This window comes from Anabas testudineus, chromosome 7, assembly GCF_900324465.2.
Source record: "Anabas testudineus chromosome 7, fAnaTes1.2, whole genome shotgun sequence".
Classification (NCBI taxonomy): Eukaryota; Metazoa; Chordata; class Actinopteri; order Anabantiformes; family Anabantidae; genus Anabas; species Anabas testudineus.
This window is the reverse complement of record NC_046616.1, coordinates 20,637,517-20,660,827: the sequence shown is the minus strand read 5'-3', so window position 1 is coordinate 20,660,827 and position 23,311 is coordinate 20,637,517. Positions and strand designations below refer to the sequence as shown.

Genomic DNA, 23,311 nt, shown 5'->3' with positions numbered 1-23,311 from the left:
TTTCCTTGGAGGATGTTCTGTAGACTGTATGGAAAAATAACGACCGTGCAGAACATGTGGGTTCGGTTTACTAAAAGAGCTGACAATGAATGCCATTGATCACACTTGCCAAAATATTACAGTGTTTAGATATTACCATACTTTTAATACTTTAATGCACAAAAACCCTGAAAGTGGATTTAAAACTGCTTTGTTGCACCACTATTTTTCACTATAGTTCCCTCAACTCCTTCAAGACTCCTGGTGAATTGTCCAAGCAGGGCGACAAAGCAGGCTTTCCAGGAGATCAAGCATCTCTTTGTGCCAGTCCCCCGTCCTTGCCATACTGTATCACTGTTGACATTTAGTTGACCACTGTAACATCGGGACAGTCTTCTCTCCACAGTCAGCTCAGGACACTGTACTTTCTTATTAGACAAACTCTCTGTGTAGTGGTAAAGAGAAACTATGACATTGGGAACAGGGAGCTTCTGGCTGTCAAATTAACCCTAGAGGAAAAGAAACACTTGGTAGCGGTGGATCAGGCATTTGTGGTCAGGACCAGCCACAAAAAGTGACACATTTGTACCTCTAAATGTCTCACCTCTGACAAGCCACAAAGGTTTTGTTCGTCAGCTGGCCCAGCTTCACTTACCACCTGGGTTACAAGAATATCAAGTCTGTGCTTTTGCCCGTTGTTTCCACTCTGAGGAATCTGCTGGAAATTGGTGGTTCTGGTGATCTACCATGAGGGTTGATGCTCAGGCCACATTTACTGTGTGGTCCCAAGGCTTCAGTTCAGTTTATCACATCACCTTTATCTTTCACTAAAAAAGCAGATGAATTCATGTCGTATCATGTTTTCTCATGGTTTCTCCTTTCGAGGGACATTGTTTCTGATTAAAGAGCCCTTTTCCCAGTGTTTATGGAAAGACTTTTGCAGCCTTCCAGGAACCTCCATCAACCCCTTCTTCAGCTTCGACTCCAAAGCCAAGAGCCGGATGGAGCACCTCAACCATGGAGCTGGAGACAATGCTCCGGCTTGACTCTATCCTCCTGGTCCCATCAGGCTCTGTGGGTGGAAAATGCACCACCAAAATGCACCACCAAAATGCACCACTTTTTCCAGCTCCTCCACTGGCTTGTTCGCCTTCCTGTCTCTGCGCAAATCAAACTCCTAAGGATGTCAATATTCCTTCCATAAGCCTTCATTTGCCTCTGTCACCAGACTGTAGGTCTGCTCTGTTCCCCTTTGCATGTTTGCCAAATGAAATGCCAACTGCTGCCGCACTCTAGCTCCTTGGAGTGGTTTCAGTCGCCTCACTTCATCATTGTTCGGTTCCAATTTCTATAATCATTTTAATACATCTCAGTGAGATGTATTATAGGAAGAATATATTAGTAAGGTAATTGGGTGCATGACAGCTATGCATAGCAACGTGTTAAAGAATATTCAGCATGCCTTTGAAGGTCCTTGTTAATTAGTTACCACAGCATTGCTCCTATTAAATATAGACTTTCAGTATTATTATAGGTTATATTATAGTTTTATACAAGAAAGTCTTTTGGATGAAGAGATTGCAAGTGGGATTATACCACACGCAAACATGACATCGTGTCTTTCAGTAAAACTATTAAGCGTTTATTTATTTTTTCTTTTTTAATTTACAGTTTTTGACTGGAGAAATGCTGAAGCAGCTGAAGTCACCTGGAATATACATCCAACAACCAGTCATCATTCATTTCTGAGCCAATCAATAGCCTATAAGCAGATTGGAAAGAGGTGAATGAATGACCCAGGCACAAAGAGAGAGAGAGAGAGAGAGAGAGAGAGAGAAGAGAGAGAGAGAGAGAGAGAGAGAGACCACCAGCCCAGCTAGGACAAACTTGCAAGAAGCAGAGCATGCAGAAAAAGCTCCGCAAGGCAACAGTGCAGCTGCTCGGCGGCTTTTGAGGCTACAGCGACAGGAGAGCTTCTTGCGGATTACAATGATTGCCACAACTCAACAAAACATGACCACGGAGCTGGTATGTGTGCGTGTTTCATTTCTTTAAATTGTTCTTATTATTGTTTTATCCCTTCTTAGTTTTCTTTAGCTTCACAAAACATGCGTGCGTCTGTGCAGCCTGTGACACATTATGCGAGTGCTCAGCGGTGCGGCTGGGAATTCCTCAAGTCTGCCCACAATTCAATGACTATCGATTAGTGCTGGAGCCATTTTCGCCCATTCACACTTTTTTTTTTTCTTTTCTCATCAAAGTCAGTCTTGTGGATGTCTTGACTCTGTGCACTGCGGTGCAGGCTGGTGTAACTCGACGTCCACTGCCCCTCTCACTCTTATTGTCTTCCCGTCCCATTCACACTTTTACAGAGCATCTCTGCATCACTGATGGTGTTATTCTAACATTCACATCACCACATAACAGTGTGTCCCAGCAAACTGTCTCCTGCAGCCTGGACTTGCACAGTGACAAAAGGGGCTCAGACCCACTGCACTGCTATGACTGATTCCCCCCCCCCCCCCCCTCTGCTTTGTAGGTGTCTTGTCAGTGAAGCAAGAATCAGCTCTACAGAACTGGATGTAGTATGTGCTGTTTGTTGCTGAGGCTAGTACAAGTCCTAACTGTTGATTGAGCATGCATATCTAATCCTTTCTAAATTATGATCTATGCACCTCTATTCAGCTGTAACTTGCTTGCAAGTTCTTGCATGTTTTTTTGGGTTCAATACCTGTGTGTGTGTATGTGTGTTGAATTCTTATCTAATTCTCTGTGATTTAGTAAGATTTACTGCTTTTAGGCATAATTCAGTTAATCATTAGACTGGACTTTGATTTCGGTGGAATTCACATTATTAATATATATGTAAGATTCACTCCTTGAACAAAACTTCAGTTATTATTTTCCATAAATGTTACTCTCGTACGTCTGTTTATCTACAGTTAAGTCAAACAGTTTAAGACATTGCCAAGTTGACTAATTAACAAATTAACATCTCCTCAGTCTGCCGTCCTTATTGAGAAACATTTTTTATCATGACACCATTAGCACACAGCTGCCCTGGTGGAAAAAGTGTTGGAGAAATTAGAGTGAGCTGTTAAGCTGTTTATTAACTTGTGTGCAAATGGTGTACAACACGATATAATGTCACACTAATATTTACCAACTGTTTCTTACGTGCTAATGTGATCAAATCCTGGTCAAAAGCATCTCTGTGTAGTAATCCTGCAGCTTTGTTTGGCTGCGGGGCTCAGAGACGATCATTACCTGCAAATGTCGCAACATCTCATTCCATAGCCTTCAATCAATATTCTTTACACTGTAAAACAATCAATGAGACAAACCACATTTGTTCCTCTTCACTGAGGGGTTCATTGTTGTTCACTGGGTTGCAGGTTGACCCATGCGTCTCTGCTGGTGAGAGGATGCAGGTGGTTTACGGGATAAAGTGGCTTCCTACTTGTGTCATCATTTTTCTAACATGCAGTAGGTGCAAAGTCATTTTGCAGAGTTAACATAAATGTCTATACCACTCATTGTCATATCCAACAAAGAAAGCAATATCACAGTTTGCTGCCCCAAACACTGTGCTTTGTCTCTGGCTCAGTTACCATCCCCTACTAAAAAAGAAAATAACATTGGTGAAACATTTTTTTCATACTGTCACATTATCCTCAGTACTGATAATGTGACATACACCTTGAGCGTCTTATAATTTGCTGACAGAGTCTCAGCCGTGGTGAACAATTCTGTATTCTTTCTCTTGATACTGCTTGTTTCCTAAGGCAGGAACTTGGTTGCTATGACTGGCTGCTGGACATGCTGAGGAAAAGCTCTCTCATGCGGGACGCTTTTGTAATGTTCTTATGCGTGATAGGGGAGCATGAAAAGAATAAGACGGTAGGGCCGCCGTGCAGCAGAAGAGGCTAAAGTGGCAGGTCTTTCATTTCACTAAGGCTTGTACTGCATTGTCTAGCCATAACCTTGAGGGGAAATAAAAAAAATCTTCCCTTGTTGGTCCCATATACTGTAGATACCACCTACTGTGTTTTATGGCAAGAAACACAAAGGGGAGAAATGGTGGCGCAGTGAGAAGGAGCACAGAAATTCCTCTGGATGTGATGAAAGATAGCCTAGATATGAATCAATATTGAGCTGTAGTATCTCATTACAACAGCAGGTTGGTTCCATTTTATTCCAGCCACACTAAAGTTACAACCTGCTCTGATGACCTTCATTGAGAGAAATCACCTGGGTTACTGGCTTATCTATAGCTTTGTGAGCAATTACTGTAAATCATTCAAATCCGGAGCATATGCTGCTGGTTATATTGAGAGCCGTATGTGTCTGCCAATACATCTTTCCCCTTTTATTTTGATGGTTATTTCGCTGACGCACAGTCATGTGTGTAGCAGTAAACATCACTGCATGGTGGTGAAGATGCTACAGTGCTATGCAAATCCTGAACCAGAATCCCCAAACAGCCTGTGTTGATTCTTTAATATCTCTGTGTGTGATTTTGTCGGATTCTCCCGGCCTCAAAGACACAGAAGATGGAGTTAAGGAGGTCTCCTGGGTCTAATTTATGAATCGCTAGCACCACCTGGAATCTGCGCAACCTAGTTGTGGTGTGCAGTTTGAATAATTGTGTTTGGTGTGGCTTGCTTTTTTACTGTGCAAACTCAATCAATACGCTTGAAATTGTTTGATTTTGTGTGCATTGCCCTGAGAAAAAAAACAGCCAGTTACTTGGAATCTGTCTGTGTGCAATTTATTAAAGCGTTCCAGTTCGATAAGTAAGATTTCTAAGTAGAAATGGTAGAAAGGTCAGAACAGGTCTTGGTATTCCTCATGGAAGTGTCATACTTTGCAGGAAACTATGTCCAGCAGAGGGCTTGTATCTAAAAGTCTCCTTTAGAGCTGTATTCCCACTATTAATTGTTTCCCTCCGGACCTTGTACAACTGTACACCTTATTGATTCTCTCATTTCCCCAAGCTCTGATGGCAAATGTAAGAGTTCTCTTTTCTCTAGTGCAGTTCTGCATGGTTTGCCAAAAAGATCCTCTCAAGGGGATTCCTTCAGGAAAGATATCCATAAACATAGAGACCTTTGATTAGCCTTCTCACTCTCTTTAGTGTTTGAATGACACCTTATCTAGGCTACTAGTCCAATTCCTAGGGGATGGAACAGGCTGACTGAAATATGACTCACTGAAGAAGGTCTACATGTGATTCCTTTTTGATGTGGCTCAGCAGAAATATATATCAGCAGCGATATGTTTCCTTGTCCGTCAAAATGCCAACTGTGAAAAAGTCCATCACACAGTCCAACTTGTTATCACTTCACCTGTGCCAGCAGTTTATGCTGCATTTGATTCCCTTATGCATTGTGACCAGCAGCCTGTCTGCACTAACAGCTTTGCCAGTGTTCACTCTGGGGATTCTGCTTCACAAATCTGTGCCTCATTTGCAAGTGTGACCAAACTCTTCATTCGCACAAATGTGGGATTCTCCCTGTCTGTCATAACAACAAGGGTCTAATGTCTAGGCTCAGGGGAATGATAGGAGAAGTGGATCCCATTAGGAGGATGTTCCAGCTTTAATGCTACACACAGTAATTAGATTGAAAATACTATGCAGTGGAATCAGTCAAGTGGTGGAGGAATTGAATCTGAGATGTCCCTTTCTACTGTGAGGCCCCAGAATCACAGCAGAATTATTCATAATATGATTTATGATAGTAAGTACATACCCAGTACATAACGTTAACAAGATTACTTTGAAAATTCTCAATTCTTTTGAAATGATGATAGTTGGGTCCAACAGAAAGTGCTGAAGGTGCAGTGTGATTCATTGTGGACTGTATTCTACCAAAGCCTTCGTGGACTCCTGTAGGCTTTGTTATCTGATGAGAGGATAATAGTGGTTTACTGAAAGATTTTGTGCCAAGAAGGCAGGAGAAGGAGAACGAGATAAAACAGAGTGTTAGAAAGGCCAGTGGATACACGGCTTTGGACATCAGTCACCCACATCTGGCTTGCACTGAGAGTTCATACCACTTAAATGTTGCCCTATATGTGCCACTGGTAGTGATTTTAATTTAATACAGTGGGATACAGCAGCCAAAGACCTATTAAAAACGAGTCCTGGAAACCAGTTGAGATAGAGTAGACTTTGTGTAGTGCATCTTCCTGTCCTCTCAGGTGAAAGGTATTCTAACTGCCTTACAATTACAGGTGAAAACAACGCCTGACATAAATTGTTAAAACTGATTTAGCAACTTGTATCAATTCTGTTTTGTTTTTTTAAATAAATGACACGTGCTCATATTATAGGTTGAGGTTTTCTGGTTCAAGTGTAATGAACCTTGACTTTTTATTTCTGAAAAATTTGTCCGAATTTTAAAACTCAGTACATACTGTACATGCAAGTTTACAGCACTTATATAGCCAAGGGCAATCAGGAATGTGTGTTTCTTAACTCCATCTTCAGTGTCTTATAGGCTGGGAAACTGTGTGTTATTAGATGTGTGCTGCATGTGGAGAGGAACTGATATAGATAGGGGTATTAAGGCTAGCGTGGCAAATAGTACAAACTCAGGGACAGCTGGTGTCACCCAGGGAGCACGGAGGAGCAGCAATGTGTTGACCAGTGAACTGTGTAGATCCCCTCCTTCTGTTGCCTGCCTCCCCAAGGCCTGGAGGAAGGGGATCAGCACCGGAAAGGCTGTGAGGGGTTAAGCCAAAGGCATGGGCAGCCATAACGAAGGCAGAATTTTATGGCTGTTCTGTGAAGGAGCTCTCACACCCCAGTGGGCATGTTGCTCCAGCAGTGTTAGCCACTCATTATGAGCGAGTGGAGCGCAGCCTGGGACCTGCACACAATTGTGTTTAATTGTGACTGATACTGATGCTGGCTCATTCAATCAGTTACCCCTAATAACAAACAGAGGGTACACAAAGCCACAAGTTTAAACTTGTACTTGAACACTTAGCTGGAGCTTTGTCTATAACTCATGTTCTGCTGTGTCTAGTCCCATCGTCTTCCTTTTTCATTGCCTGGTTTAGCAACTTCAGAGCTGTTGAATAAATCCTGATCCAGCAAAGCAGATCTTTGCAGCTGAAGGTAACATCTTTTTCTCTAAAAAAAAACCCCAATGTGGAATCAGGCACCACACATTTCTTGATAACTTCACACCCCCACCCCCGTTTCAGCAATACCACATGGCCCATCAGCCATGTACCAGGTGAAATGAGGCGATGGTGAAGAAAAGCGACGGAGCAGCCAAAATTGTAGCTGCAATTAAACTGTAATCTCTGCTACCCAACAATTTTATACAGTTCTCATATGGAAAATTAGAGTAAATCAATGAGGTCTGGTCTCCGAAAGACTGGTCTCAATCCCCCCTGAGGCTCGCTGTACTGATATGCCTGTTGGGGAGAGATTTCTGCGAGATTGGAAATGATGCAGCACTAATGTGCTCGCATCTATCACAGTGTTTGTGTTTGTGTGTGTTCCTCTCGATGTCAGGACCTGGGAAGTTCAGACGGTCCCCCGCGGAACTGGAAGGGAATAGGAATTGCAATGGTGGTGATCCTGGCTGTTATGTCCCTGGTTATTCTGTCTGTCATCCTCCTCACACCTGGTAAGAACGAGAAAGAAATGACAAAAAAGCTGTGAAGAACGGAGTAGCAGCAACTGTAAAGTGAGAAATGAAATTCAGAGTTTTTTGGGAGATATGCTTATCCACTCCGACAAGTATAAACTTTATACACACACTCTTGTGTGTGTACATACATCATATAAAGCTATGGCAAGCTTCATATGATGTGGTTAGCTTAGGTTAGCTTAGCACAAACCTGGAAATAGTGGAAAGCAGCTATAGCCTGGCTGTGTCCAAAGGAAATAAAATCTGCTGCCAGCACCTCTAAATCTCACAAATTAACACTCTATATCTTGTTTGTTTTATCTGTACAAAGGCTACAGTGTAATAAAGACAATTTGTCATTTTATGGGGTTTTATAATCTCTCAGTGACTATTTCCTGGATCTGAGCAGTTGCCAGGAAAGCACAAAAAGAGGAAAGAAAGAAAACATTAAAAATGAAGACTTTAGGTTTTCTTTTCTCATTACTTTTGGACAGAGCCAAGCTTTTTGCCCTATTGTGCTATGCTAAGCTAACTAACTGCTGGTTGTAGCTTCATGCTATAATGTTGCTAACTATCCACAAAAAAGGAAATGTTGAAATTGATGCTGAAAATGCAAATGAATCTAAAAATGATGGAGATGGTGTCTGTCTCTCTGTCATTAAAGATGAATCTCACTTGTTACTCCGATCCCATCTGACCATGGAGGATTTGGAGAGCGAAGATTTCAAAGTGCATGACCCCTGTGTAGCATGGCTGAACGGTAAGAATCCCTGCTGTGATTCATAACCTGCTCCTGACAAAAGTGCTCATGAAGGTTTGAAAATCATTTTCAAGTTGTCACCTGAAAGTGAGACACAGATTTACAACCACAGCAGCCATCGGTGCCTTTAAGTTGTCACGTTAATAACACACAACCTTCTTTCCCTGAATTGTCTCATACAGAAAATGAAGTGGCTCTCCGCACCAGAGAGGGACACGTTCTGATGTTCAGCCTTAACAACAATCTCACCACTACTCTGCTTGATAACAGCTCCCTGGTGAGTTATGGCAACACCGATCATGAGGAGACTCATCAGTATTGATTGACTCATATCCACAGACAGCTGGACAAATTGACTGTCCAACAGACACGGAGGTGTTTCAACATTGACAGAGAGAAGCTGTAGAGACCCACTCTTCCACATCCAGCAGATGAGACAAAAAAAGATTTGGCAGAGTGACAGTATCAGCTCATTTTCCCCCAATCTGGCTGCTCTGTGAGCCTTCAACATGTGCCTTCAAAGAGAATTTTCCAAGCGAGGGCATCATTTTGAACACCGCCTCTGCACAACACTGACAGACTTATATGGGTCATCGCAGAGGAGCTTAAAGCAGGGTTGTGTTGTCAGGTTGAGAAGAAGTCTCTCCTCTGTGTTGTGATATAGTTTCTCATATCTGCCGCTGTCCTCCAGCAAATATATTCCTGTATGAATGCTAAAAAGCACATGGTGTTTCCTCAAATGCAGTCCTGAGACTAGTTTAGCTATATATGGCACCAACTCAAAATAAAAATTGCAGTAAGTAGAAATCTGTGTGCCATTTTTTTAAAGAGTTACAAAATGTAAAGGCTACTTGGCTTCGGCTACCAGCACGTACGTGGTCATTTTAATGCATTGTGTGGTAGACAAGCACAGTTCAGTGTTGTGACAGACACAAATGTAAAACGTAAAATGGACTTATATTGCTTGACATATTGCTGCTAAATCAGGTCCAGCAATACGCGGGGTATTGTTCTATAATTTAGGAGTTTGGACAGAAAATGCTTGGTAACCAGGAGCACTTTTTCAGATGTAGGGTTAGGGTTAGCGTTATTAAGTTGGTAAGTTATCCCCTTTTAATATTTTATATAATATTTATTTTATTTTCCCTTCTTAACATTTTTTTATCTCAAAATCCCACTCTTCCTGTCAGCCACTTGAACACTTTTCAGATCCAACGTGAAAGACTTGTTCAAATAATTTCCTTTCTCTCAGAAAGACATCACGTAACAGAGGATTAGGGTGCTATATCATCACTTTCAGTGTTGTGGAGTCAGTTTTTGAATGTTCAATGAACAGATAAAATGTGATGTCATCCGCATAGCAATGATAAGTGAAACATCCAAAATGGTGGAGAATGAGAGGAGAACAAAACAGGTCCTGTGATTGATCATTGGGCAACTCCACAGTCACACAGTTTATCACCAATAAATAAAAAAGATATGATTTTAATAATAAAATGTAATGAAAACTGTTCCCATATCTTGTTATTTTATTTTTTGTCTCTAGGATCTGACCACAACTAAATTCCAAGTGTCTGCAGACAAGAGGTTTGTCCTTTTGGCGTATAATATTCAACCGGTAAGTTTTCTCTGAATGTCAAGTCGACTCAAATGTATTCTCGGAAATCACTATTAAGATTTTTTCCCTGCAGAAAATATTCAGGGCCATAAATTATCCACTAATATCAAAGACAAGCTGTTACTGCTCACAAACCACCCCGTGTCTGGCAGGCCTCTAGTGGCTGTGAGACAGTGATGACATGCATCTTAATCAGAGCCCCAAAGAAAGCACAGAGTGAAGGAATGAGAATGTGAAGGAGAAGGGGTGTGCACTGTGTGTGCTGATTTCTGCTACTGCAGCAGTCTTTCGCTCTATAACACCACCCCCAAATAACATATGGGGAGTTGAATATTTAAACTGGCTGATGGCAAAAGGTGCAGGGGGCTGGAGTAAGTGATCAGTGTGAAGTGGATAGGATAGCAGGGGGATGGGGAGATTAAAGAGATGAAGAGGTAAAGTTGGAGCTGCTGTAGTGCAATCACCCTGCTAGTTTTGTGGGGAATTTTAATGAGAAGCTGACAAGAATCACAGTCGCAGTTGGTTTAAGATAAGCATTGGGGTAGACAAAACACAGATTCTTTGCTTTACTTTAGCACTACAGTTCAGCTACTCCGCCAGTACTCCCCCACCAGCCATCTCCCTCTGTAAATATCTACACCATTAATAAATAGTTAACTTTTCCCTCAAAGGCCAGGCAAGTTGTGTAATGTGTAAGTAATCGGCAAGGGAAGAAAATGGAATTAGGAGGAAATGAAAGCCCTCAGCACATTTTCTCTGCATTTTTATTAAAAATCGGAAAACAGGTTTTGCTGCTCTCTCACGCTCTCATCTGTTCAGTCTCTTCTGTCTCTATGGGGTTCCTTTAGAGATCTGTTTTTGTTCTAATCACTGCATATCATATTGTCTGTGTGTGTGTGTGTGTGTGTGGTGTGGGTGGGGGTGGGCAAATGATCCTGTTGCTGTGTTACAGCATTCGTCGCAAACACAGTGCATCCATCCTAACTTAATTATTGAGTGCTTAACTTACGTTCACTCCATTTTCAGATATGTCTGTAGAGAAAGGGCCTTAATCTTTGTTCAGTTTCATGTCCTGTCATTAGCATACCTCCTTGGATATTACCAGGAATTGTCTATTCATGCAGGTGTGTTTAGGATGTATATGACAGTGGGCATTCCACCTGCTGTCATTTGTATACTATATTCAGAAATGGATGTGTTGACATTTTGTGTATGATTCCTCTTTTCTCCCCTTCTTTCCTGCTCCCTCCTTCTCTCTCCTGCTTCTTCTTCCTCATTCTCCCTCACTTTTTTCTGTCTATCTCTGGGGGGATTTGTGCTGACTGAAGCAGTTTGCGCCAAGCACTAACTTCGCTGTGTGGAAGAAGGGGCGGCACGCTGCTGAGAGTGGCAAGAGAAGGGGAGAGAAAAAAACAGAGAGAGCAGCGGGGAAAGCCTCGAGCGAGGGATGGAGGAGAAGAATGGGATATGCACCGTTTGCCCTTAGATACACTGCCCTGTTGAAATCAGTAAGATTGGTTATCAAAGGATGGCAGGAGATGTGGAAAGGAGAGGGCTGCAGTGGATAGAAATAGATGAGCAGACTGTGTTTAAAGTTAAAAGGCTTCTGTATTAGCTCTAGAGGCTTTAGGGAGGGTTTTGTGCCTGGTGGGTGAAAATAAATGGATTTTGATAAGAGGGTATACATAGGAAGTGAGTTAGGGATTTGGCCACATAGGAACAAGAGAAAGCAGATTTGGAGAATGTTTCTCCTCAAAGCCTGTTTGAATTAAACAGGTGTGTTTGTTGTATGTGAGGGGAAGAAACTAGAAAGAGAAGACCTACATATTTTTAAGAGTGATGGTGAAATAGTTTTGACACGATAGAGGTTCCTGGGATTGATGATCCGAGGTAAACGGAATGGTGCCAGGACGGTGCAGAGTGGGGACAAATAAAATGCCAAGGGTGTCGTGTCTGCACTCTGCAGCAAATGCTGATGGGTGCGGGTATCAAACGCAGCACACTGTGGGAATGCTAAGAAACGCTTGTGTGGCAGGAACAGTGTTGAGATGGAAGGATCTCTGTATTATGTATCTCGCAGGATACAACGGATCCTAATATCCGTGCTCATGTAGAGGGTGTTGTAATCTCTATGCATTCCTCCGTCATGTTATCCCAAGCTATCTTCTGGGCGATTAATCTGTGTGTTGTGGCCCCACCCCCAATTCTGGCTGCATGTGTTGGGAGCGGGGTGGGTTGTAGAGAGTGTGGGGGAGGGAGGGGGGCGAGCAGAGCAATCTGGAGGATTTATGATATGTTACTGGCGGCCACATTAGAATTCACTCTGCCTCTCTCAGACAGATGCTCTCACTCTCTCTGTCTGTTTATCACACAGACACACACAATCGCGCGATAAAGTACGACCTCTGCCACGGGCTTCATGATGTTAAATCACGAGCAGAATCTCTGGATTCCTTAACAAATCATAAACAGCTGATTGGACATGGCGCTCATAACAATGCTGCCCCCTTTGGTGTTGAAGAGTTATATTCTGTTTAAGGCTTGCTTGCTCCTTGGTTTGTGCCAAACACCCGTCAACTCTGGCTGTCAGCCAGTGCCTCTGCCCTCTCGGCAGTCTCTTCTACCTTCCTGTCTTTGTTTCTTTCTCCCTCCCTTACTTTTTCCTTTCACTGTTTGACCAATTCGTTCTTTCCTCTTCCTGTTCTTGCTGTTGTTTTGATTTTGTACCCCACCACACTTCTGCTGTACACTCCGTTGCCCTTTCTATACTGCAATCAGATTTCAATTTCATTTAGATAGCCACAGAATTTATTTCCCCTCTTTTATCCCTGCAGCTTCACCCCTGTGTCGCTCCAACCTTGCATTTTCTAACAACAGACAAACAGCACAAAGGAGAAATCCAATTTCACTGTTAAGTGTGCTGTGTGGAGAATGTGACATTTAATTTATTTAGGGACCTGTTTTCCAGGAGGCTGAAGCTTTCAGGGGCCAGTGGGCAAACAGATTCCAACCCCTTTCTTGAAAAACAAATGTAGAAATCAATTTATTACCTAGAATTCATCAGGTAATGCTGAGATCAATTGCAGCTAAGACACATACATTGACACACATACAGGCATTCATTGATTCTCATCCTTTAGTTTCCTTCAGCTACTCAGAGTTGCCAGCTGCAATGGATCTCAGTGTGAAGGATGTCAGCTGTAGTTATGGTATTTAATAATGTATTTCTCCCATGGTCATGTAACCATTGTCATTTACTCAGTCTTAAATAAGGATCACTGATATCTGAATATCTGCTCTTCTCTGATAACTTAATAAGGATGGAACTGCTTGACAATAGTCCAGCGACTCCAAATCAAAGCAATGTTAAAATACATCTTCATAAACTGTTTCATTTGCATTCAGCTTTATCTATACATGTGTATGAGCATGTGTGACCACTAAAATATGTGTGTTGTCATGGAAGTGCGGCACACCAGTGTGCATGATATCCTCTACCTCTTTCAGGTGTTCTCTCAGTCCTTCACAGCCTCCTATGCTATCTACAATGTGGCTAATGGGTAGGTGGAAACATGAATGCTAATGCATGGGCTGCACTAGGCATGAGCGTTACCAGTGCAAGTAGAAGCGCAGGTAGAACGAGTTCCCCCAAACTTGTGTCTCGTCGCGTCAGAGCCTCATTTGTCATTCATCAGTGTCCTTTCCAAGTTCCATATCCCAACCCGAGGTTTGTAACGTACCTCAGATTTCACTGCCTGAGATTCATATTCAGCATTCTATCAAACGTGGTATCTGTGGATGATCCCTGGAACTGCTGAGGAATTCAGGAGGACCTTTAATATTGATCATTGCCTGAGTTTGCCTTGGAAGAAAATATTTGCCTGTCCCCAGGGAGAAAAAAACCTGATTTAAAAAAAAAAGGAAAAAGAAACTGTTGCACTTATGCATGAACCAACCCCGTTTTCTGTTTTGTCTTCCCTCTCTGCATCTTGCTCTTTTGTCCTCGCAGTACGGTATCTCACTCAAGGCCAGGGCATGGAAGGAGCTCAGAGGGCTTTAAACTAGACAGTTGTCCCAAACAGGGGGGTTTATGTCTGTGGTTTTTGTGTGTGTTCCAGGGATCTGGTGGAAATTAACCCTCCAGAGAGGGAGAAGGCAGTGCTGCAGTACGCTTCCTGGGGGCCTCAAGGGAACCAGCTGGTAAGACAGACGCTAACATTGATGAATGTCCTGGCATCTGCATCAACCACTGTATACCCGTCAATGTGCTAGGAAGAGTATCTCAGCCTTTATAGTCTACAACAATGCTCTCTATGTGTGAATAGAATCTCCATCCAACATCATTTTCATTATGGCAACATCGGTGGTGCCATGTCTTTGTCAGAGAGGTTATTGCAGCGACTGTGTTGGTATAATGGGGTTGTTTTACACTCATAATTCATCTATCTTCCTTGTAATGTAATTGGCTTTTGCTGCTATGTCAGTGCTCATCTGAAACACATTAACTGGCAAGCTAAGATGTGTTGGCTCTCACCCCTGTGTGTGTACTGGCTGATAATTCATTCACTTTTGGACGGTGTCCGACACTCAGTTCAGGCAGCCAGGATTGAAGCCTGCAACCGTACTGTCTTTGATAATGGATTGTCACTGTCTGTCTGTTTCCCTCATGCCAGGCCTATGTGTTTAACGGCGATATCTACTACAAGCCGTCTGTGACCAGCAAATCGCTGCGCCTCACAACCACTGACCAGGAGCAGAATGTGATGAATGGGCTCTCTGACTGGACTTATGAGGGTAGGAGGCGTTCCACCTTCACACACTGACTGCAAAAACTGCAAAACTACATTGAAAGAATAATCGTGAAAAGCGGATTTGTGCAATTTGATTTTAAAAATGTGGACTGTCTCTAAAAACAGAGGAGGTGCTCTTGACATATGTTGCCCACTGGTGGTCTATGGATGGAGCCCGGCTAGCGTACCTCAGCATCAACAACTCTGCCACACCTGTGATGGAAATGCCCCACTTCTTAGGTGGCCTCTACCCATCCAATGTGCTCTTCCCCTACCCCAAGGTGAAAACAGAACAAACATTTTTTACCTGATCTACATTTTATGGCCATCAATCAAATACTTGTAGAGATACATGTCATGAATGTCTGTACAAAGATGTCTCCAAATCCATCTAGTTACTGAGATATTTTTTAACTCAAGCGATAGTTGTACCTGCAGCTGGTGTTAAGGGAGGGATCATGGGTTTGACAAAGAAAGTAGGATTCATCTTTAAGCCATCACCAATATTTGTACCAGATTTTATGGTGATCAGTTTAATAGTTTCAGTCTGAACCAAAGAGGTTGACGGACAAACTGACTCTACATTTTGCAGTAGCTAAAACCATTTGCCAAAAGTTCCACTTTGTTGTTGATGAGTTTGTGCTCTGTGTTATTATTATTTTTTTATTTCCTCGTGCTTACAGGCTGGCTCAAATATCCCATCAGCCAGTCTGTTTGTGGTGAATCTTTACGGTCCAGCTCACACTCTGGAGATGCTGCCTCCTGACTCTGTCAGGGCCAGGTAATATATCTTCATGAATGTAAAAACGCAGTTAACCTTTACACATGGCCTGTCAGAAATTATTTCTGAACTCCTCTACCCTTCGCTGCCATTCCCTTTCACCACTTTCCAATCCTTTCACTGCGTATCATTTTCTGCATCGCCTCTTCAGAGACCGCTACATCTCCATGGTGACTTGGATCAGCAGCACCCGGCTTGCGGTTCGTTGGCTGAACCGTGCCCAGAACCAATCATTCCTCTGCGTGTGCGAGGCCACCACGGGGGCTTGCTCAGAGGTGATTGGTCATTAGTCGTTCAGCATTAGTAATCCAACCTGTCCCTGCTGTGCAACATAACTTTAATAGATTTTTTGCTTCTTTTTGACAGAGTTGGGAGTTAGGGTTTTCAAAACTCTACTGGCTGGATTAATATTTAAGGTCATCTACTACATGAGATGCATTTTTAGTGATTTTCTGCTGTATTTTATTGCTTGTTCCCCTTGAGCAAATCCACACAGATTTCACCCACTGCCAATTATTTATTAATGCTATATTTTATAATTAGCAGAGATAAAAAGAGTTATTTGTATAAGGCCATTTATATGAGCTAGGGATGTGTAAGTGCATTTTAAATAGTGTGACTAAAACATTTCTCATGTTCTGTGTGGTTTGAAATTCACAGAAACATAAAATGCCTATGGACATGATGCAAAACCAACGACAGGTATGTATTTATCGTATTTTATAACACCTGTGTACACATGTTTATTACCACTGTCATTGTCTTGATTAAATCCTTTCTCTCAACAGGACGTGCCCTTGTTTTCAGCAGATGGCTCAGTGTTTTATTCGATTCTGCCAGCTAAACAGGGCGCTCGTGGAGAGTTTCACCACATCACTGGTCTCTCAGCCCAGGTCAGGTTTTGGACAGTTAACTTTTACTTCCCCATCGTGTCATCCTTGGTTGTTAATATTTCAACGGGGGTCACATAAAACAGTGTGTGACGATAGATTTCAGTGGCACACAGCTCTTCTAACTCTGCATGTCCACCAGCCGTCACCTTCCTTTGGTTTAACTTTATGAACCCACCTTTTCTTTCTCCTCTGACACACACTTGCTGTATCGCTGCACCTATTTTTACTCTGTATGTCTGCTCCCTTCTACATTTCTCTTTATCTCTGGTTCTCTGTATAACACAGCCTGCCATCCCTTCTGTCCCTCCTCGCTTCTTGACATCGGGGAGCTGGGACGTCACCTTGCTGTGCGCCCTAGACGAGAAGGCTGGAAAGATGTATGTGACAGACACAGTGTGTGGGGCTGGATTGACTCACCCTTCAAAGCCTTTATCAGCTTGCAGCTTCTTAGTGTGAATGTGCCAGTGACAGGGGGGGAAAGGAGCAGAATAGTGGCCAACCTTAGAATAGTTCACTTTTTCTGTAACATGAAAGCATATTCCTTCATTAGCTCAGACTCTGGGTGAATGGTGCACGTGGGATTGTCTTGATTATTTAAATAATACCAAAAAGGCCATTTTTACATGAATTGTTGAGATCAGTTTAAAAAGCCAGAGGAAATGGCTTTGAATGTTACTTTGCTTGTGGCAGTGCACACAGACACTGAACAGGACTCTGAACAGGACAACGGATTACACTTGATCAGAGCAGATTATTGCTTAAATCTGTCTTTATCCTGCTGGGAGCAAGAATCCCTTGTGAACATACTGACTGAGGTGTGAACAGCCCAGGCAATAAAGGAAAGGCTACTGTACTGCAGCTCTACACAGGGTTGATAGCGCAAGACAAGTCACAGTGTCACAATACTCTCTATTCTTACATATAACATATGATGAGATGTTTTAAATCTCCATCACCAGTGTTTTTTTACCAGTGTTAAATGTGATACAATGCTGATTTTAATTACATGCTGAAGTGTTTAAAAAGCCATAGATAGATTCTTGTCATGAATTATTGATGTATTCAGAATAATTAGGATGAAAATAAGCTACCCAAAGGATATCTGCGGTGTTGTGACAGTTCTGACTAACTTGCTGTGTCTGTGGTTCACCTTTCTCCTCATCAGATATTTCCTGAGCACTGAGGAATCCAGACAAAGCAGACACCTTTACAGGTAAGTACAGTATAGAGTCTGTACTAAGTTATAAGCTGAGACTGTCAGTATCATTAGGATTGGCTGTCCTGTTGACAGTTTTCTTATTAGTTGTATGATGATGTTTGGAGATCTGCTTACTTTTTATATAGCCACACTTTAATCATCCCAAGACTTTTATTGTTTTTCTATAGCATGTCATCACATATCTTAAAACAAAAGTACAATTCGATTACAAAGCCATGTTGCTTTGAGATGAGTGATGTTGTCAGCAAAGCTAACATGACAACACTAACAAGCTCAGCATGTATAATGTTCACTTTCAACATTTCACCAGTTTACTTTAATATGTTAGCATGTTAACGTTTGCTAATTATGATCAGCCACACATTGCTCTGTCGAACCATCTGTCTTCTCTGGTTCGATTGTCTATTTTGCTGTCCTCAGGGGACAATCACATGTTCTTCCAGTGCACGTAGACTCCACAGGTAGTGCAGCCCTGAGGTGTCTCTCTGTGTTGAGCCATGTTTTGCAAGTGGTTATTTTGTAAACCAAGTGAATACCATGATATCATGACCTGAATGACTGAGAATCACCAACTACAAAGTACAGCTGAGGCTGACAGGAAGGTTATTAGTTTGTATAAACCCAAGTACTGGACAAATAAAAACACAAAGTACAAATTAATCTGTTATAATTAGTAATCCAACCAATAGCTGTTTAGTTTTTTTAATTAAAACCGATGCTGGATCATACATCATCTTTACAGACATCATCAATGTCTGTAAAAGAGCACTAGCTCCATGTGAAAACACCTGAAATTACCATAGAGCCACGCTGCAAGCTTACCTAAAACCTATCTGAAGAGAACAAAATGTGCTGATATGTAAATGATTATTGTCATGTGCTGTAGATGCTGGAGGCCAGTCAGCTAAATGGACACACTCAGCACTCAGTGGACAGAGACCCTCTGTGCTGCTGATGATGAAAGTGATAAACTCACGTGTCTCTTCCCTCATCTGTACCACCTATGTTTCATATATTTTTTATTAGCTTACATAGCTTTGGGCAACAGGAGACAGCTCAGTATTAAGGAGGAGACCTGTTTAAAGTCGGTGTGTGAATAATCCTGTATGAAATTTGTAAGCAATGGAGTAGAGAAAGACATTTAGACACTTGACACCACCCAACAGACCAATCTGTATAACTGCTTTAATGTCTAACCTTGCTGGACCCAATTTGTTTCTGAAAACTCAGTTGGCTGAATAGTCTCTAGCCACTGACACTTTTCCTTGATATGTTAGCAATCAATTGACCCTCTCCTGGAGCAAATCCAACTGCTTCAGAGTGTCCTGTTTCTCTTGAGTGTGTTTAATAACTCTATTCTCTTATTTATAGTGTGGACTTGGATGGAGGGTTTCAGCGCCAGTGTGTATCCTGTAACCTAATAGATAGATGCCGCTTCTTTAAAGCTGAATTCAGTCCCAATCAAACTCACTTTACCCTCTACTGCTTAGGTAAATGAGACACATGGTGAATACGAAAGCGTCACGCAGCTCAGACAGTTGGTTTTATAATGATGTCTTTTGATAAAACCCGCAGGCCCAGGAATCCCTAAAGTGACAGTTCACAGCACAAAGGACCCCTCCAGTGAGTGTTACATCTGCACGTCTGGCAAATAAAGAAGTCACACACATACAGACACACATATGCTCACACACAGGCACTTTCCTAAAGCAGCCTGCAGAGGGCGCTTTAATCAAGCAGGCCATACTGTAGATTTATGAATTTCATGCTTGTGAACACTGCCCTCTGCCTGTAGCTGATATGATGATAAGAACAAGATCTACCACTTAAAGGGCTGTCTGTTTTGATATTGAGGATGACAAATATGACACAGTGGTGTTTTATTTCTTGTAGGATATGTCATCTTGGAGGATAACAGCCCTTTGTCTAAAGCCTTGGAGGACAAGAGTCTTCCTGAAACTTTATTTAGGACGATTACAGCAGACAACCATGGTATAACAAAGAAATCATTCATGACATTTTTGGTTTTGACATGGTGTGTTTGACATTTTGGATGTTGGCCTCGGTAAAATATAGTCATAAAATATTTAGAGATCAAAAATAGCTGTGTCTTAGTCTGTAAAGACCTTTAAGGGATACTTAAAGACCAACCAGAGATCATTTTTTTGTATTTTTTGTATTTTCTGAGTAAATAATTCAGTCATGGCCTCACAGACATCTAGTCTTCTTTCAGACAGTAATTGTCCAGGCTTTGTTCAAATTAAGGATGAACTCTTCTTTATAAGATTCGTTTTGCTATGCTTCTAATTGAAACATGCCTGCAGACAGTTAACCTTGTTCAACCCCTCTTTGTTTTCTTTAGATCTACACCTGAAATTATCTCTACCTCAAGGTTATGAGGCCAACCTACACCCTCTCCTTGTCATTGTGTAAGCCAGCAACAGCTTGGGGCTCTTTCTATTAACCTGTTGTGCAGCTTTAGATTTCAAGCCCAACAACTGTCCCCACACTAGCAGATCCTGTTTGTCCTGTTGCTCAGAGATGGTGTTCCTGGCAGTCAGTCTGTGACGGAGGAATTTGCCCTTGGCTGGCCTCTGGTCCTCTCCAGCACACATAATGTGGCCTTGGCGTGGGTGGACGGCAGGAGTGGGGTAGGACGTGGACAGAAGACCACGGCTGTGGATCCACGCAAGCTTGGCTCACTCAGAGTCAAAGATTATCTTGCAGTTGTAGAGTCAGTGCAGTTATGCAACAACATGAGGCTAAATGATTGACATGTGAGAGTGAAGCCTGTGAATTGATAACACTAAGGGGCTTTTATGTCTCCACAGGTTGCTGATGCAACTGCCGTACATTGATGATCGCCGCATGGCCCTGTATGGCAAGGTTATAGCTTTTTTTAAATTTACTAATTCAGTTTTTTTACTGTTGAGGCCACAAAAACGAGCATGTTTTGTCTTTTTTAGCACTTTTCTGTCTGCCCCTACAGGCATTTGGTGGTTATTTAACTCTCAAGATGTTAGCTGCAACAGATAAGCTCTTTCAGTGCGCAGCTGCTATGGCACCGATAACTGACTTCAGGCTTTATAGTGAGTTCCACTCGTGTCATTCATACAGAACGGTCGTGGCAAGTGTGATGAAAACAGAGAAATGACTCAGTTCCTCGAAGTAAATTTCATTTCTTTGTTTTCAGGTGCTGCATTCTCAGAGCGGTATTTAGGCCTTCCAGCAAAGGAGGAGCATGCTTACTCAGTGAGGATCAGAATTTATGTGGTTTTTAAATTCTGGTGTAGTTAAATTTTATTTTATATTTTTAATATTATTGCTGTTCAATTCAAGCACTCTACAATCTGCACTCTCTAAGATTGCCATAACATTAAAGTTTAAACTGAATCTTAAACTTTGTATGAAAGTAGCATCTATTACAGGCTTTTTTGGGTGAAACTACACTTAATAACACACTCTCCTATATTCTTTTCAGACTGCCTCTTTGCTGGAGGAGGTTAGCAAGTTGAAAGATGAGAATTTCCTTATTCTACATGGAACTGCAGATGGTAAGAATTTGTTCAATTTCTGCTGAGTTCTATTATGTGTATGTGTATATGTTTTTTATTTATTTTGTTTATTCTGTGTGTGTTTTTCCCAAAGCGAGGGTGCACTTCCAGCAAAGTGCTGAGCTCCTGAGCCGACTGGTGAAGGTGGAAGCCAACTACTCTCTGCAATTGTACCCAGATGAGGGCCACATCCTGAGAGAGCAACGCAGCATCCAGCACTTCCAGCGGACAGTAGTGAATTACCTCCAGAACTGCATGAAACACAGCGCCCTCCTAGATACCATAGAGCATGAAGAGGAAGAAGATGACTGAACCCAGAGTTCTACTTCTCTTCTTCTTGGAAAGACTCTCTTAGGACTGTATGCCATCTGCATTACCTTGGATCAGATTATCAGGTGCAAAAGCACAGGAGTGGGGACCAAACACATCAAATACATCTGGAAAAATAATGTACTGTGTACCTCCACAATTATTTCTGCTGTTATAGTGTATGTCTGTTTACAAAATTCACTTGAGATTGCAAGGACTGGATGGCTACTGATTCTACTAGAAGTTTACAAAGATTTTAAAACATGCATGTCGTAATGGCTGCATGATGTACATTCATTTACATTTCATTGTTTATGTTAATGTGATATCTCCCTTCTGGGTTAAAAGTGCAAACTCTGCCAACAGCTGGTAGCACACTGAAAAACTTAAGAAACCCTTACTTATGCTAAGAAAACTCAATTTGCACATTAAATGACAGCATAAAATGTTATTTCCCATATGGATTTTTGATTAGATCAAGTCAGGATCAGGAGTGCAGGACCACACTTAGATTTATTTAGACCCCATCGATTATGAAATCTAACAACCAGGACCACCCTGACAGAAAATTTAATCCTAAACTCTAGCCTAATGTGCAAATTGGTCCTAATTGTCATTGGTTAGACCACGTTCCACACAATCTTTAAGATGTCACTATAAATTGTACATGGTATTTTGTTGATTGACTGCTTAAATAAGTAGAGCATATGGATCCTAAATGTGCCAACTACATTTCGTGGACTATCCACTGGTTTTATTAGCATTACTTGCATTATGTGATTGAAAATGAGAATGCAGTCGTGACTATTACACATAAGAAATATTGCAAGAACGTCTGTGCAGGTTTGTCTATGTACTGGAAGAACAGTATGTTTCTGTTTTGAATACATTTTGGTATTTTAATCATTTCTTGTGTATTGCAGAATTAAATTATTTCTTTGAACCAACTGTTGAGCAGTTATATTACAATCCATAAAGCCAACGGGACTGTCCTTCGAACTATAAATCTAATTGTACTGGTAAATTGCAAGCAGTTGAATTGAAAATGAATGTCCATGAATACAGACAACCAGTTGCTTTTTTTCAGCAATACTTAAATACAAAAGTTTGAACCACTTGTTTTCCAGCACAAATGTATACAGGTTTCTTCCCTAATGGTCGTGGTTTTTGTCTACAAAAGACATTTGGAAGGATAAATATGAAATCCATCATGTGCTAATACTAGGTAAATGCTCACTAGTCTCACTGTCTCTGCAACAGAACTTTATTTACAGCAAATATTTATATTTCTGCTACTATGATGGTCAAAGCACAAGCGTGTAGGGCATCATTTTATAGCATGTGATTAATTGTGCACAGTATAGGCTGGAAGTGTAAGACAGTCAGAGATGAGGTGATAAATAAACACAGACACTGAAGTCAGCATGTCTTCATTTTCATGTTCCTCATTAATCTTGATAACGCATTTTGATTTTGTGGAGCCTCAAGTTTTATGTTGCCGTCAGATTCCCTTTATCTGCAAATAGAGTACTTGTAAGGAAACATGATAAATCGTGTTAGGTGTGAAAGAGAATCCTTGTTTGGTTATCTTGACGAATCGATGGCTGTGATCAATTACAATCCTAGTTTTTCTCCACACTGCTGAACAAACCCTGATCGGCAGCTGTCGTCACACTCAAAGCTCCTTGGCCTCCATCCAACCAGGGCACTCCCAGCAGCGCTGTAGCCAATCAGATTCCTCTACGCCATCGTAACGATT

At 41.8% G+C, this 23,311-nt stretch overlaps 1 protein-coding gene across 1 annotated transcript; it reads left to right on the top strand.

The window, feature by feature from the left end:
- Positions 1 to 1,849: 1,849 nt before the first annotated feature.
- LOC113166751 (inactive dipeptidyl peptidase 10) lies at positions 1,850 to 23,206 on the top strand. The gene is given in 26 exon segments (XM_026366894.1): positions 1,850 to 1,922; positions 1,925 to 2,007; positions 7,511 to 7,625; positions 8,293 to 8,388; positions 8,571 to 8,665; positions 9,935 to 10,006; positions 13,514 to 13,566; positions 14,125 to 14,206; positions 14,680 to 14,800; positions 14,923 to 15,077; positions 15,480 to 15,577; positions 15,729 to 15,852; positions 16,238 to 16,279; positions 16,366 to 16,470; positions 16,756 to 16,847; positions 17,636 to 17,683; positions 19,061 to 19,179; positions 19,265 to 19,312; positions 19,583 to 19,681; positions 20,052 to 20,118; positions 20,229 to 20,423; positions 20,521 to 20,575; positions 20,679 to 20,778; positions 20,883 to 20,941; positions 21,171 to 21,243; positions 21,338 to 23,206. Coding segments are annotated over 26 exon segments (2,454 nt in total). The 5' UTR covers positions 1,850 to 1,882; the 3' UTR covers positions 21,556 to 23,206.
- The last annotated feature ends 105 nt before the right edge of the window (positions 23,207 to 23,311 follow it).